This window comes from Trachurus trachurus (assembly GCF_905171665.1).
Source record: "Trachurus trachurus genome assembly, chromosome: 21".
Taxonomy (NCBI): domain Eukaryota; kingdom Metazoa; phylum Chordata; class Actinopteri; order Carangiformes; family Carangidae; genus Trachurus; species Trachurus trachurus.
The window spans coordinates 28,397,074-28,411,263 of record NC_139899.1 but is presented as its reverse complement, the minus strand read 5'-3'; the positions used below and the strand labels follow the sequence as shown (position 1 = coordinate 28,411,263).

The window sequence follows — 14,190 nt, the reverse complement described above, 5'->3', positions numbered from 1 at the left end:
AGAGAATAACATGGTTGTATTGTGAAATATATGAGACATGTTAAACCATAACAAATTATTTTATACTCCTTACAAACAAATTTAAGTCATTTTTCGGGTAAAATGGCCACTTCTGAGACACAAAATCCATCTGTATGTTAGCGCACTATTAATTCAATACAGTGAATTTGATGTATCTCAGAAGTTGACTGTACACACAAAATCAAACTTACTAGTTTTGGACCATGTATGTCTGTTAAATCAATTAAAACACCAAATCCTGTTCTAAATAACCAACCACAGAAAAAAATACTCCCTGGACAGATCATACATGGAATTCGTCGTCACATGATCTGGCCCATTCATACAAGCACAGCAGAGAATGCTTTCTGTAATGAGAGAAAAGGCCTTTCTAAAGACTGCGAGGTACCCAGTGTGTGTGAAAAAAAAAAATGGATTCAACCTCGATGCCTATAGGCTCCAATAGTAAGTTGCTGAGTCAGCGCTTCTCTGAGGGGGGGCACTGGTTCTTTACGTTCAGTCAGGTATAAAAGGAAAGGGTTAAACCAGGAAGGAAAGCAGCACAGGAGCAGCAACAACTCATCAGCAGCCAACATGAGCAACACCGGCATGAACATGAGGGGCAAGGTACTGTTAAAAATCTTTTTCTAATGAATGTAAATTTCCATTTAAAATAATAATAATAATACATTTATAATATTCTTCATCCTAACATTACTGTTCTCTTTCTCCAGATCATCTTCTACGAGGACAGGAACTTCCAGGGTCGTTCCTATGAGTGCATGAGCGACTGCTCTGACATGACCTCCTACCTGAGCAGGTGCCACTCCTGCAGGGTGGAGAGCGGCTGCTTCATGGTCTACGACCGCCCCAACTACATGGGAAACCAGTACTTCATGAGGAGGGGCGAGTACGCCGACTACATGAGCATGATGGGAATGAGGGACTGCATCAGGTCTTGCCGTATGATCCCCATGGTAAGCTGGAAAACTCTATAAGATATTATATTATTTCACCATACCACATAGTGTATTTCTGACTCCATATTGACGTCAACTCTCAAACTATGTTCACTCTACAGCACAGAGGTCAGTACAGGATGAAGATCTACGAGAGGGAGAACTTCGGTGGTCAGATGCACGAGCTGAACGAGGACTGTGACAACATCATGGACCGTTACCGCATGAACGACTGCGGCTCCTGCAACGTGATGGACGGCCACTGGCTGATGTACGAGCAGCCCAACTACAGAGGCAGGATGATGTACCTGAGGCCCGGCGAGTACAGGAACTTCATGAACATGGGCATGAGCGGCACCAGGTTCCAGAGCATGAGGCGCATCACCGATTCCTGCAACTAAATGTTGACTGAATGTTCACTACATGTGTCAAACACCAGTAAATAAAATTATTACTGCACTGTACTTCGACTTTTGTGTATCTTACCCAACTGACAAAATGAAATAATGCCTATTCATTCATTCACTCTTTTAAAATTCAACATAGCCTATTTGTTTAAGCTATTTTATATGGACAGGAAACCACTATTAGCGAGACAATCATCACGAGTGTCCATTATTGGTCCAAGTTGATCCCAATATTTGCTCAAAATGTACCTGAAAGTAATAATTTCAAGTGTTAAATTATGGATATGCTTGCGTCATTCATCTGACTAGCGGTAGTTTACGCGGTTTACGTATACACGCTCTTCTTCTGGCTCTCTGTCAGCAAAATTCCAACATCCCACCATTCCGACAAGGTTTTCAATATAAGGAAATGTGCGTTACTCAATAGGTGACTCCCTCCTACTTATCTGGACTCTCTACTTCTGGACTCTATCTATCTGGCCTGTCTAACCTCTACCTGGTCTTTTTTACTAAACTTAACCAACTAATTTCATCATTGCCTAAGCCCAACCAGTTCAAAATCCTTTGGGGGAAGAAATACGCTATTAAAGGAACTGTCGAAAGGCAGGATGTTTAAAAAAAGAAAAAAAATACCGTCATTCCGACCAAAGGAGGCACGAATTGTTGGAATGATGGGACATTTGATAGAAAATTGAGTGTTGCCATTTAGACAATTAGAGGCCTATGTCGGAGTTTGCAGTAACAATAATCTGATGGGTCACTTCAGCTGCACGTGATTCAAACTATGTACCAGCCCTACACTATGTCTACTAATCGCACGTACACAAAACAAAGACAGAAACAGGGGTCCAAATAAGAACCCTTCCCCCAAAAAAATTGTATAAGTGTATTTCCAATTTCTGATATTAATTTATGGAAATTTGCTAATTTAGAACATAGTTTAGACTCCATTGACCATTTGAATTCACATTCAAAGGGATAGTCTGGAAATTCTCTGAGATTGCTGTTAATAAATCACAGATTATCTTTATTATTCTTTAAAGCTTCAGTTGGTAACAATTAATCAGTCATATTTGCTGGAACTTTCACTATATTCTGATAGTCAGACATTAAATTAGTAATTTAGGACAAAATCCAACTCCTCTGGCTCCACCTACAGCCTGTAATCGATTTGCAAAAATCTAGAGCACTGGAAAAGAGAGTAATGACACGCATTGGTTCAATGGAAGCGCCTCCTGATGGCGGAATATGGGTATTGCAAAAGCGCCCAAGAACTGACATCTCTGCATTGTTCAGTATTTACATCAGTATTTTAAGGACATTTATAGATCACCTACGTTAATAGCATCATCGTGGACCCCTTACAGATAAATATTAACACATAGGCTTGCTATGGATATAATAATATAATATGGTAAGTCTTCTGTGGGTGCGTTTATGGCTACTTTGTGTGTGCCTGCACCTGTGTGTGTCTGTGTGTGTGGGAGGCGTTTGGCAGAGGTTCATAAAGGGACTTGATGGCGTATTGTCTTGAAATTTCCGACCAAGTCGCGTAGTTTACTTTCACTTTCATCAACTTACCAACTGTAGCTTTAATTAGAAATACCTTTTTTCAAAATTAATTCCAAACTTGAATCTTGCTGCTCTCATTAGGTCTATGAGTTCTATGAATCTATGAGTCATTAGGTTTATGAGCTGTGTATGGAAGGGGTGCACAACCATACTTTGCCTCGGAGGTGGAAGCAGATGTAGTCCCCTCCAACCGGTGGGAGTAGAGTAGAGTAGAGTAGAGTAGAGTAGAGTAGAGTAGAGTAGAGTAGAGTAGAGAATACTTTATTCATCCCTAGGAGGGAAATTCAAATTAGTCCAGTAGCTCACAAGACAATGACACAAAAAAGAAAGAGAGATGGAGCAGGACCTCTGGATGGAGCAGGGCCGCCGGATGGAGCAGGACCTCTGGATGGAGCAAGACCTCTGGATGGAGCAAGACCTCTGGATGGAGCAGGACCGCCGGATGGAGCAGGGCCGCCGGATGGAGCAGGGCCACCGGATGGAGCAGGACCTCTGGATGGAGCAGGACCTCTGGATTGAGCAAGACCTCTGGATGGAGGAGGACCTTTGGATGGAGCAGGGCTGCCGGATGGAGCAGGACCTCTGGATGGAGCAGGGCTGCCGGATGGAGCAGGACCTCTGGATGGAGCAGGGCCGCCGGATGGAGCAGGACCTCTGGATGGAGCAGGACCACCGGATGGAGCAGGGCCGCCAGGTGGAGCAGGACCTCTGGATGGAGCTGGACCGCCGGATGGAGCAGGACCTCTGGATGGAGCAGGACCTCCGGATGGAGCGGGGCCACCAGGTGGAGGAGGACTGCCGGATGGAGCAGGACCTCTGGATGGAGCAGGGCCGCTGGACGGAGCAGGGCCGTCGGATGGAGCAGGACCTCCGGATGGAGCAGGGCCACCAGGTGGAGGAGGACTGCCGGATGGAGCAGGACCTCTGGATTGAGCAGGGCCGCCGGATGGAGCAGGACCTCCGGATGGAGCAGGGCCACCAGGTGGAGGAGGACTGCCGGATGGAGCAGGACCTCTGGATTGAGCAGGGCCACCAGGTGGAGCAGGACCTCTGGATGGAGCAGGGCAGCCGGATGGAGCAGGACCTCCGAATTGAGCAGGGCCACCAGGTGGAGGAGGACTGCCGGATGGAGCAGGACCTCTGGATGGAGCAGGACCTCCGGATGGAGCAGGGCCACCAGGTGGAGGAGGACTGCCGGATGGAGCAGGACCTCTGGATGGAGCAGGACCTCCGGATGGAGCAGGGCCACCAGGTGGAGGAGGACTACCGGATGGAGCAGGGCCGCTGGATGGAGCAGGGCCGCCGGATGGAGCATGGCCGCCGGATGGAGCAGGACCTCTGGATGGAGCAGGGCCGCCGGATGGAGCAGGACCTCTGGATGGAGCAGGACCTCTGGATGGAGCAGGGCCGCCGGATGGAGCAGGACCTCCGAATTGAGCAGGGCCACCAGGTGGAGGAGGACTGCCAGATGGAGCAGGACCTCTGGATGGAGCAGGACCTCCGGATGGAGCAGGGCCACCAGGTGGAGGAGGACTGCCGGATGGAGCAGGACCTCTGGATGGAGGAGGACCTTTGGATGGAGCAGGGCCGCCGGATGGAGCAGGACCTCTGGATGGAGCAGGACCTCTGGATGGAGCAGGGCCGCCGGATGGAGCAGGACCTCCGAATTGAGCAGGGCCACCAGGTGGAGGAGGACTGCCGGATGGAGCAGGACCTCCGGATGGAGCAGGGCCACCAGGTGGAGGAGGACTGCCGGATGGAGCAGGACCGATGGTGAAGGGGCAGCTGGGTGGAACAGGATCATTGGTGGAGGGGCCAAATCATTTTGCTTATCTGCCCCACTACTATATTCCTCCATCTTGCAGCAAGGAGAGAGGAGCCGTCCACCACCGCTGCTTTCCTGGTCAGTCAAGGTGCCATGAAGTGGATGATCCAGGCCGTCCAGAATTGCCTCCTCCTTCTTCGGTGCTCTAGTGCCTCAGGATGTTTAGTCTGTATCCTAGCAACAACTTCATGGAGAATGTCAGATGGAACTTAAGCAGTTGCCATTGGGTGGGATGTACACAAGTGTTGTTATGATTCGAAAAAATAAAATAAATGTCTACTTTCTGAGTCTTCACCAATATCTCCAGCTCTTCATCACTCTTGTTGGGCAGAGAGTTCATATTTCCAATGATGACTGACCTCAGAAAGGACCGAAAGGACATCTCCACCTCACAGCCTTTAACTTTGCACCAGCAGCAGCACGACAACCACCACAAAAGCACCTCTTCATCTCATCTGGGACAGGATGGTGTCCTCCAGATCTGTCTTTTTTCAATGAAAGAAGCTCATCTCTGAAGAATCTCTTCTCCCCACAGTAGCATCCATTAGTAGATAACAAAAACACAACAAAAATAAAGCAAATGTTGAGTAAAAACTCAAAGCTAATGTGAAATCACCTTTACACATGGCAGTCATGCTACAACCCCTGAGGCTGAAAAAATAAAGCCATCATAAAAATGCAAAAAACTGCAGTTCCTCTAATGGCCACTTGGAGCTTTCTCAAAGAGCCAGAGTGGTACAGTATATTAAAAAAACAAAAACAAAACAAACAATGTACAGGTTACTCAGGGTTAAAGTTCTGCACAACTCAGGGCATGGACACTCTGAGTGAGTGTTTATGTGTTCACAGTTGATTGGCTGCTTAGCTGTTTCAGACAGTATTAACCTCTCGCCCATGTTTGGGTGTTTGTGCTTTTTGGACGATTTTTCATTCAAATTTTTGGCACATAAGTAAGAATGGAAGGAAGTCTGTGCTCTAGAATAGAAGTGAGGCAATGCTCAGGATGGAGTCCAGTTTCCTGAATATCCTCACCTTGGCCACCTGCTGGACTGAGTCCATCTGAGTGCCAATAGTGGAGCTCTCTCTCTTGATCGGTTTGTTCAGTTTGTTGATGTCCATTGAGCTCCCTCCCTCCCCCCAGCACACCACACCAAAGAACAGTGCACTGGCCACTGCAGTCTGGTAGAAGGCGCACAGAAGAGGTCTGCAGATGTTGAAGTCTACTGTCTGCTTTGACCCTACTTGTACATTGCCTCCATAAGACTGGACCAGTCCAGCTTGTTATCAGAAATTAGTTAATTTTTAGTAACATTTATGTGCTAGCATTGATTTGGAGGTATCCATGTCTGCACTCAGGGCACCTGCCTTCTAAACTAGCTAACTAGCCAGGAAATGAATTACCCTTGGGTTAGCCTTCAAGCAAGATGCCTAGCAGTGCTAATGACACTAACAGAAGCATTTCCTTTCTGCAGTTATAAAACTAACATTCACCAAAATCTTGGCTCCACTAAATACATAATAATTGGCTTGGACATGGGCAGAGCTGGTCACTGTCTGACTTTAACGCCACACTTTGGAAACGTAGGAAACATCAGGGTGCCTATATCTGTCTAGTATGTCAAAACTTTTTTCTAAACAATATTAATGTATAATATGCAACCTTGTGCCTTGTGGTTATTTCTGATTGTAAGATCAATTAGTGGCATGTGGAAATACATGTGTGCTTCAGGTCATAAAGAAATAAAAAGTAATTAGAACATTTTTTATAAATCAAATCATGTATCAGAGCACAGTGATAGCTACAACTAAAATTGAGATATAAATTAATAATTCTTATTCTAATTAAATGATTTCAGAACAGTCTTTAACTCTTAATGTGCTGTTTTAGCTTTTGAATAACATTGTGTTAAAATGTAATCATATGTATCATATATTTCACTTCTGTTCTTCAGCTTTAAGTTTGAGTTACTACAATTCATAATAAAATCCACATTAGATTCACACTGATGCACAAAACAGTTTAAACACCAGCTGTTAATTATGAGGCATCATGACAATTATTTCAATATTATCATTACTGTTAGGTACAATAACTGACTCAGACAGTTACTGCTCTGTAACTGAACTATCTCTGGTGTGTCAGACATAATACACTGTAATAGGCTTAAGGCTTAACAATGTTAGAATTGGAAAAACAGGCTTTGTTGTACCTGATCAAAAGGGTAAAAATTTCTAAAGTCTTCGAGGGCCCAATCATGTGATGTTACGAAACAGTCACACAGGCCTCTACATCTCTCTATACCATATTGCTGGGTCAGGGGTTTGAACAATGGGGCCCACTGACTCTGTAGGTTTGGGTCAGGTATAAAAGCAAGGGTTAAACCAAGCAGGACAGCAGTGCAGCAGTAGCAGAAGCAACAGCAGCAGCTCATCTACAAGTATGACCACCACAGACATGAGCATGGGCAAGGTAATTTCAAACTCTAATTACAAATGTTAATGCAAGATAGCAAAAATGAATTAATTTAAAACCTGTTCTTTATACTGTCAACTCAAAATCTGAAAACTGATTTCTCCCCTTGATCTCCAGATCATCTTCTACGAGGACAGGAACTTCCAGGGTCGTTCCTATGAGTGCATGAGCGACTGCGCCGACATGTCCTCCTACCTGAGCAGGTGCCACTCCTGCAGGGTTGAGAGCGGCTGCTTCATGGTCTACGACCGCCCCAACTACATGGGAAACCAGTACTTCATGAGGAGGGGCGAGTACGCCGACTACCAGAACATGATGGGAATGACCGGTGGCATCAGGTCTTGCCGTATGATCCCCATGGTAGGAATAAAACAGTGTCATTTAAATTCAAATACATCGCAAAACCTCATCTTCACACATTAATCCTTCTTGATTCTCTCTTGAAAACAACAGTACAGAGGTCAGTTCAGGATGAAGATCTACGAGAGGGAGAACTTCGGTGGTCAGATGCACGAGCTGATGGAGGACTGCGACTCCATCCAGGAGCGTTACCGCATGAACGACTGCATGTCCTGCCACGTGATGGACGGCCACTGGCTGATGTACGAGCAGCCCCACTACAGAGGCAGGATGATGTACCTGAGGCCCGGCGAGTACAGGAGCTTCAGGGAGATGGGAATGAGCGGCCAGAGGTTCATGAGCATGAGGCGCATCATGGACATGTGCTAGACACTTTCATTTCCAAATAAAAACTGAAACATAAAACAAAACAGCCTTTTCCTTTCTTTTCTTTCATGTTTACGAAATTTGAACGATCAAAATATAAAGAGATGCTAAGAAAAAATCTTCTCTCTGATTTTTAGTTTGTGACAGAATAGATTTTTAAAGGTTAGATCTGGAGTTTTTTGCCCAAAAATAAACTCCAGACTTATTGAAATGAAATCTGTCTTAATCATCACCTATCACCTTCTAGTCCTGTGTGGTGGTGTCTGTGTCTGCAGCGCCCCCTCCCTCTGCCTGTAGGCTATTTTGGTCTTTTGCTTTGTTTTGTTGTGCACAGGGACGTTTCTGGGTGGAGAGCGAGAGAGTCTGTGTTTTCTCTCCAGCCGACACAGCTCAGGTGACGCTACGTGCAGCAGAGTAGGAGGGCTCAGGGCTGCTAGCACCACTAGCTGTCCCAGATGTTAGCAAGTGCTAGCATGTCTCTCTCTCTCAGCAGCAGCTGTGAGGACTGCAAAGAAAAAGAAATACAGTCTGAGTGAAGTGAGTGAGTTGGTGATTTCCTTTCCTACTAGCTACTCATCCATTTTCAGTCCCTCACAATAGTAAATTAATAGGTAGAAAATCATTTATGTTCAAAGGACCAAATGACTGGAACCATTTACCTTTGGGTATTAGATCATCTCGATCACTAAGCTGTTTTAATCAAGTCCTATCCTCCTATCTTGAAACATCTTGCTCGTGCTTTCATTCACTCCGTCACCATATCCCATCAAACATTTGTACAAACTTTGGTTGCAATTTGTCCTGTCTTTTTATTTTATTGTCTGTATTGTCTTGTTTCCCTTGTAACGTGCTGAGTTGTGTTATGTCTTGATGTTATGTGTATAGGACCCCCTTGTAAACGAGTTGTGACAACGAAACGAAAAATAAACAACTTCAATCATCAGCAGTCAGGACCGCAAAGAAAAATAAATACAGTCTGAGTGAAGCGCTGGAGCCACGGACGGGTTCCCAGACGTCACTGACAACTAAAGCCTCGAGTGGTAACAAGTATGAGGGTTGTTGTGGTGAGCTAGCTCAATGCTAACTTTTGGCTAGCAGTAGCAGTTAGCATTCGCCACTAACATCCGCTTCCCAGCTCACCACAACGGCCCTCCTGCTCGTTACAGCATAACACTGGAGGCTCCCGTTGTTGGTGACGGCCGGGTGTTTGCCCACAGAGAGGAGGGTCCTAGTTTGAAACTCCAGATTCTACCTTTAAATACAGCTCCTTGTTTATCAGTGAATGGTTTGCGGCAAGGATACTTTTAATTTTCGAACATACAGTCGTCATCACAGTCACCATGTAAACAATTGTGATGACAGACGGATCCTGTCTGCCCCGCGTGCATTGCAGGCTGAATGACAGCTCTACAGAGCCGTATTTCATAATATCACAACGTATACTCAGGTCTACTTTGCAAAGTGAATCCGAATTTGGAACAAGCTACTGTAATAGGTTAAGCAGTCTAACTGTTAGCCAGTTGCCTATTGGGTGATAGGCAGTCATTGGTTACCAAAACAAAATACAAGCACAGGCCAACATTCACTCAATTCAAGGATAAAAACATCACCACCTGTTAAATTATCGCTACCAGTTTAGCCTCAACTGAGACCACTTGCAAATTAAACAGACTCCCGCTCCCGTTCACTCGCGTTAAAATTTTTCTGTCATGTCCCAATCAAGTGACTAATAGGTAAATTGACTCCCGAATTACGGGAATCCCAAGAAAATGTCTCTAGTCTGAACTAGGCTCCATATTGGGCGTGATGGTGTTGATGCTGCTGGTAGCAATGATATAACTGGATAATTATTGATTTTCCTATTATTTTCTTTTTCCTTTTTTTACACACAAACCTATACACATGCAGAGAATCATATGAATGAGGGGGGCATAGTGTTATATGACAGCTGTACTGCCAGGAGATTTGAGCAAATTGCGGAGAACTTTGGTGACACGACTACATCATACGCACGCCTGTTTTGTAAACCAGTCAATGTCAAGTGAAGAGAGACGCAGCATACGCAGGTGATGAGGACAGGACGTAAATATGACATAAACATTTCTTTAGTATAGTGTGTCCGATGTTGTCTGGCCTGCCCTGAGCAGGTTTCAAACCCAGGTCTCCTGCACCACGGGCAACGATGCTAACCATTTCACCAAGAGGTCAATGACCACTTGGCAAGTGGATTAGCACATCTTTTGTGGGTGAGTGAGTTTAACTTCAGTACCGCTAATGGCCACATGCCATCACTTCTCCTTACTGGTACCTTGTGACTGTGACTATACCCGCAGACCTCCGTTACAGTAGGATCAAATGCAGACAATGTAGCAGAAACACCAACCTTGGTTCAGACTTTCAGGTGTGAAAACGCTCTTACTGTAGATCCAAGGATTCAGGTCAGTAGGTACAAACCCAGAGTCAGAAATAAACACATTGAAGGAGGAGCTAAAACATTCATAAACATGTATTTTTCTATTACAACAGTACCACAACAGTTTTATTCTGGAAGCAGGCAATTAAAGCAATACTAAAGAACTTTCAGTTTTGGTTGAGTTTGGCGGCGCCTGTGGACCAAAGCGGTAGTGTTTTGCCTGGAAGACTCCATTTCCCATGAACACTAGCATGAAGCCCTGTAAATATCCTGCATTAAAATTAACAGAAGACATCAAAACTAAGTTTCTGTTTCCAGTGGATCATTTCAAAGTGAAAACACAAACATAATCCATTGCTAAAGTACCATTTTGCCTGTTTCCTCTTGTTGTGACTCGCAAAAGTGAAAGTGAAAGTAAAGTGAGAGCAGGGTTCCTACCATGCTCCTCAAAGCTGCTTAGTGCCAGAGAAAGAGATACAGACCCCCTCAGACCACGACAGAGGTGTCATTCAACTTGTTGTAAGTCGATGTATCATCACAAAAGTTATGAAAATATTTTATGAAGGTTGAAAAGTTACTTAGTGCTGGTTTAAGGAAAGTGCATTCACATCCCCCCAAAAAATCAACAGGTGCAAGGCAAAAATGTAATAGAAAAACCTCAACGTGCAAAGAATATATCAAAAACACATGAAGACACATCACACACTGAGGTGAAAGGAAGACATTTTTAATTAAAAATGACAGACCTTATACACCACACAAATGTCTGCATATAGAGTGCTGAAGCGGAAGCAGCCCCATGGGTCCTCAATTCGAAAAAAGTCTCCATACGAATGAATGGGAGTCCAAGTTTTATTTCGTGATCCGATTGAATTGTGCCATGAGAAAAAAATATGTCTTCTACCTGTTTAAAACATCACGTTTCATGCCGAGAAATCAGCAGTTTATCGTAAAACGGCAACAGAAGAATGTATTTTGTGTGACTACGCTCTGCGGACTACAAATTTGGTGTGTGACGTCACCTACGCGACCTGTAGTCTGAGAGGACATATTTTTTTCTCATGGCACAATTCAATCGGATCACAAAATAAAACTTGGACTCCCATTCATTCGTATGGAGATTTTTTTCGAATTGAGGACCCATGGGGCTGCTTCCGCTTTGGCACTCTATTATAAACCTGATTTAAAATAGAATAAAATGAGATAATTTAGTCAATAGAGTTTACTAATTCGGATCAGTACAATCAGATCCAAGAGATGTTAAAACACGATGAATGTCATGTATAACAAGTAATAAAGCTGTTGTAATAAATGTATCTACAGCCAGAATACACATCATTCTTTCTGTATACAGTGATACAGTGCTACAGTGTGTGTGTGTGTGTGTGTGTGTGTGTGTGTGTGTGTGTGTGTGTGTGTGTGTGTGTGTGTGTGTGTGTGTGTGTGTGTGTGTGTCTGTGTGTGTGTGTGTGTGTGTGTGTGTGTGTGTGTGTGTGTGTGTGTGTGTGTGTGTGTGTGTGTGTGTGTGTGTGTAAAATAAACTATCATGCACAACATTCATACGTTCATTAGTGCCACTGTACCTTCCAGGTCTTTATAATCCACAATTTTTCCCAAACTTTCACCAAGAGCTATTAAGACTGTAAACAAAACTATATAAAAAACTTTAGTTACACTGTAATGTGCCAATAAAATGTATTAGCAAGTGGCGCCAAATTGTCAGTATGACTGTGACAGTGTAGGCCTGCAGAACTTTAACTCCAATATCTCACATATTCACTTTCGTCTCTTGATTTGTTTTGTTTTTTAAATGGGTAAAAGTGCCATTGTCATGTTTAAAATCAATTTAAGATCCCCAAGAAGCAATTTTGTATAAACAATAAGAATAGCATTAGAGGTATGCATGCTGACATATTTATATTGGCATGATAACTGTTTAACTATAACCATGTTTATTATCAATGAGGTATATTTCTATATTTTGAATATGGAGGGGGTAATATCATTATATTTGTGTATGTGAAATGATTTACTGTAATTATGTATTTGTTAATAAAGTAGTAATTGTGATTCTGGTGTAGTTAACATTTAACGTGAATGCTGTCCCACAGCACTGCCTTCACTAAAAAATAATTACAGCCCTTTTTCCTGCAAACCACTGTAATGTAATGTAAAAGAATATAGGTTCATACTGCAAACTTCACATGTGCAATATGCAAAATATGGGTAAATACTGTAAAATGCAAACAGCTGACTGATAATAACGATTTGATCTGTGTGTGCAAGAAAATATATATAATATATATATAAATAGATAATATATGATGAATGAAATAGAGAATTTTGCATTGAATAATGTATATAAATGTATAAAATTGCAACAGCAACTGTGAAGAATACAGCACAACCACACTATAAATCGAGGGCAATTCAAACCTGTATTTTCTGTATGTTTTAATGCCATTTCTTTACCAGAGAGCATCTTGATCATATTGACTGTGACAGGACAGACAACAAAAGCCATTTGATCTAGAATGATAGCGTGAGAGAGGATGCATAATAACCCTTTCCCATCAGCATTCACAAACAGAGGGACGAGCATCGCATGCTGCTGACTCATGGCTTCCATACAATAGTGTCATTGATTGTTTGAATGCTGCGTTAGGTATAAAAAAGGCTTAAATCCCAGATAGGATTGCTATAGCATCACTCATAGTATCAGCCACCATGCACGGCAAGGTGAGTTTTACTATCGTAGATATTTTACTCTCACTAACTGTTGCTTTTCACGATGTCCTTGCATGGATTTAAATCTCTGCATGGGGTTTAGTCATGATAAATATCTAAATTGTGGTTCAGGTTGTGAACCGTCTGTTTTAATGCATCCTTTTTTTGCTTTTCAGATCATCTTCTACGAGGACAAGAACTTCCAGGGTCGCAGCTATGAGACCAGCAGCGACTGCGCCGACATGGCCTCCCACCTGAGCAGGTGCCACTCCTGCAAGGTGGAGAGCGGCTGCTTCATGGTCTACGACCGCCCCAACTACATGGGAAACCAGTACTTCATGAGGAGGGGCGAGTACTCCGACTACCAGCGCATGATGGGCTTCGGTGACTGCATCAGGTCTTGCCGTAACATCCCCATGGTAGGAGCAATCAAAGAGAGCACTATGTATCTGTCGTATATGTTTCCATCAGAATAACTAACTAACTACTTTACGTTTTTGTTTTCGCACCAGCACAAGGGTTCCTACAGAATCAGGCTGTACGAGATGGAGAACTTCGGCGGTCAGATGTACGAGCTGAACGAGGACTGCGACAACATCCAGGACCGTTACCACATGTCCGACTGCCAGTCCTGCAACGTGATGGACGGCCACTGGCTGATGTACGAGCAGCCCCACTACCGAGGCAGGATGATGTACCTGAGGCCCGGCGAGTACAGGAGCTTCAGGGACATGGGCTACGATGGAATGAGATTCAGCTCCATCAGACGCATCACCGACTCCTGCTAAACTTTACATAAAGAACATGAAATCTGTTTGAAAAAGAAATAAATCAAACCTCAGAAATAAAAGCATTTCTCATTTTCAACATGGCATACACAATTTTCTTTTTTAATGTTGATTTAATTGCGTTTGTGTGTTGTGTAAATTTGAATGAAAGATTTGAATACACATTGGACACCAGGAAAACTGTTGTCACTTGGTTTTTTAATCCTCAAACAAAACACCTATCATCATTCTCAACCTCATGTTTTCACAAATATTATTTAGGCATATCAAATCACATACTGTACTGTATGATTATTTCAT

At 43.6% G+C, this 14,190-nt stretch overlaps 2 protein-coding genes across 2 annotated transcripts; both read left to right on the top strand.

The window, feature by feature from the left end:
- Positions 1 to 594: 594 nt before the first annotated feature.
- On the top strand, positions 595 to 13,890 carry LOC311004095 (uncharacterized protein; the record flags this gene model as incomplete). The annotated part of the gene is made up of 6 exons (XM_083996042.1): positions 595 to 627; positions 7,354 to 7,596; positions 7,690 to 7,958; positions 13,069 to 13,114; positions 13,279 to 13,521; positions 13,615 to 13,890. 6 exons carry the CDS (start codon positions 595 to 597, stop codon positions 13,888 to 13,890), a joined length of 1,110 nt encoding a protein of 369 aa, XP_083852168.1.
- LOC311004824 (gamma-crystallin M2-like) lies at positions 729 to 1,360 on the top strand (the record flags this gene model as incomplete). Its single annotated transcript, XM_083996993.1, has 2 exons — positions 729 to 977; positions 1,082 to 1,360. Exons 1-2 carry the CDS (start codon positions 783 to 785, stop codon positions 1,358 to 1,360), a joined length of 474 nt encoding a protein of 157 aa, XP_083853119.1. The 5' UTR covers positions 729 to 782.
- Positions 13,891 to 14,190: the final 300 nt, after the last annotated feature.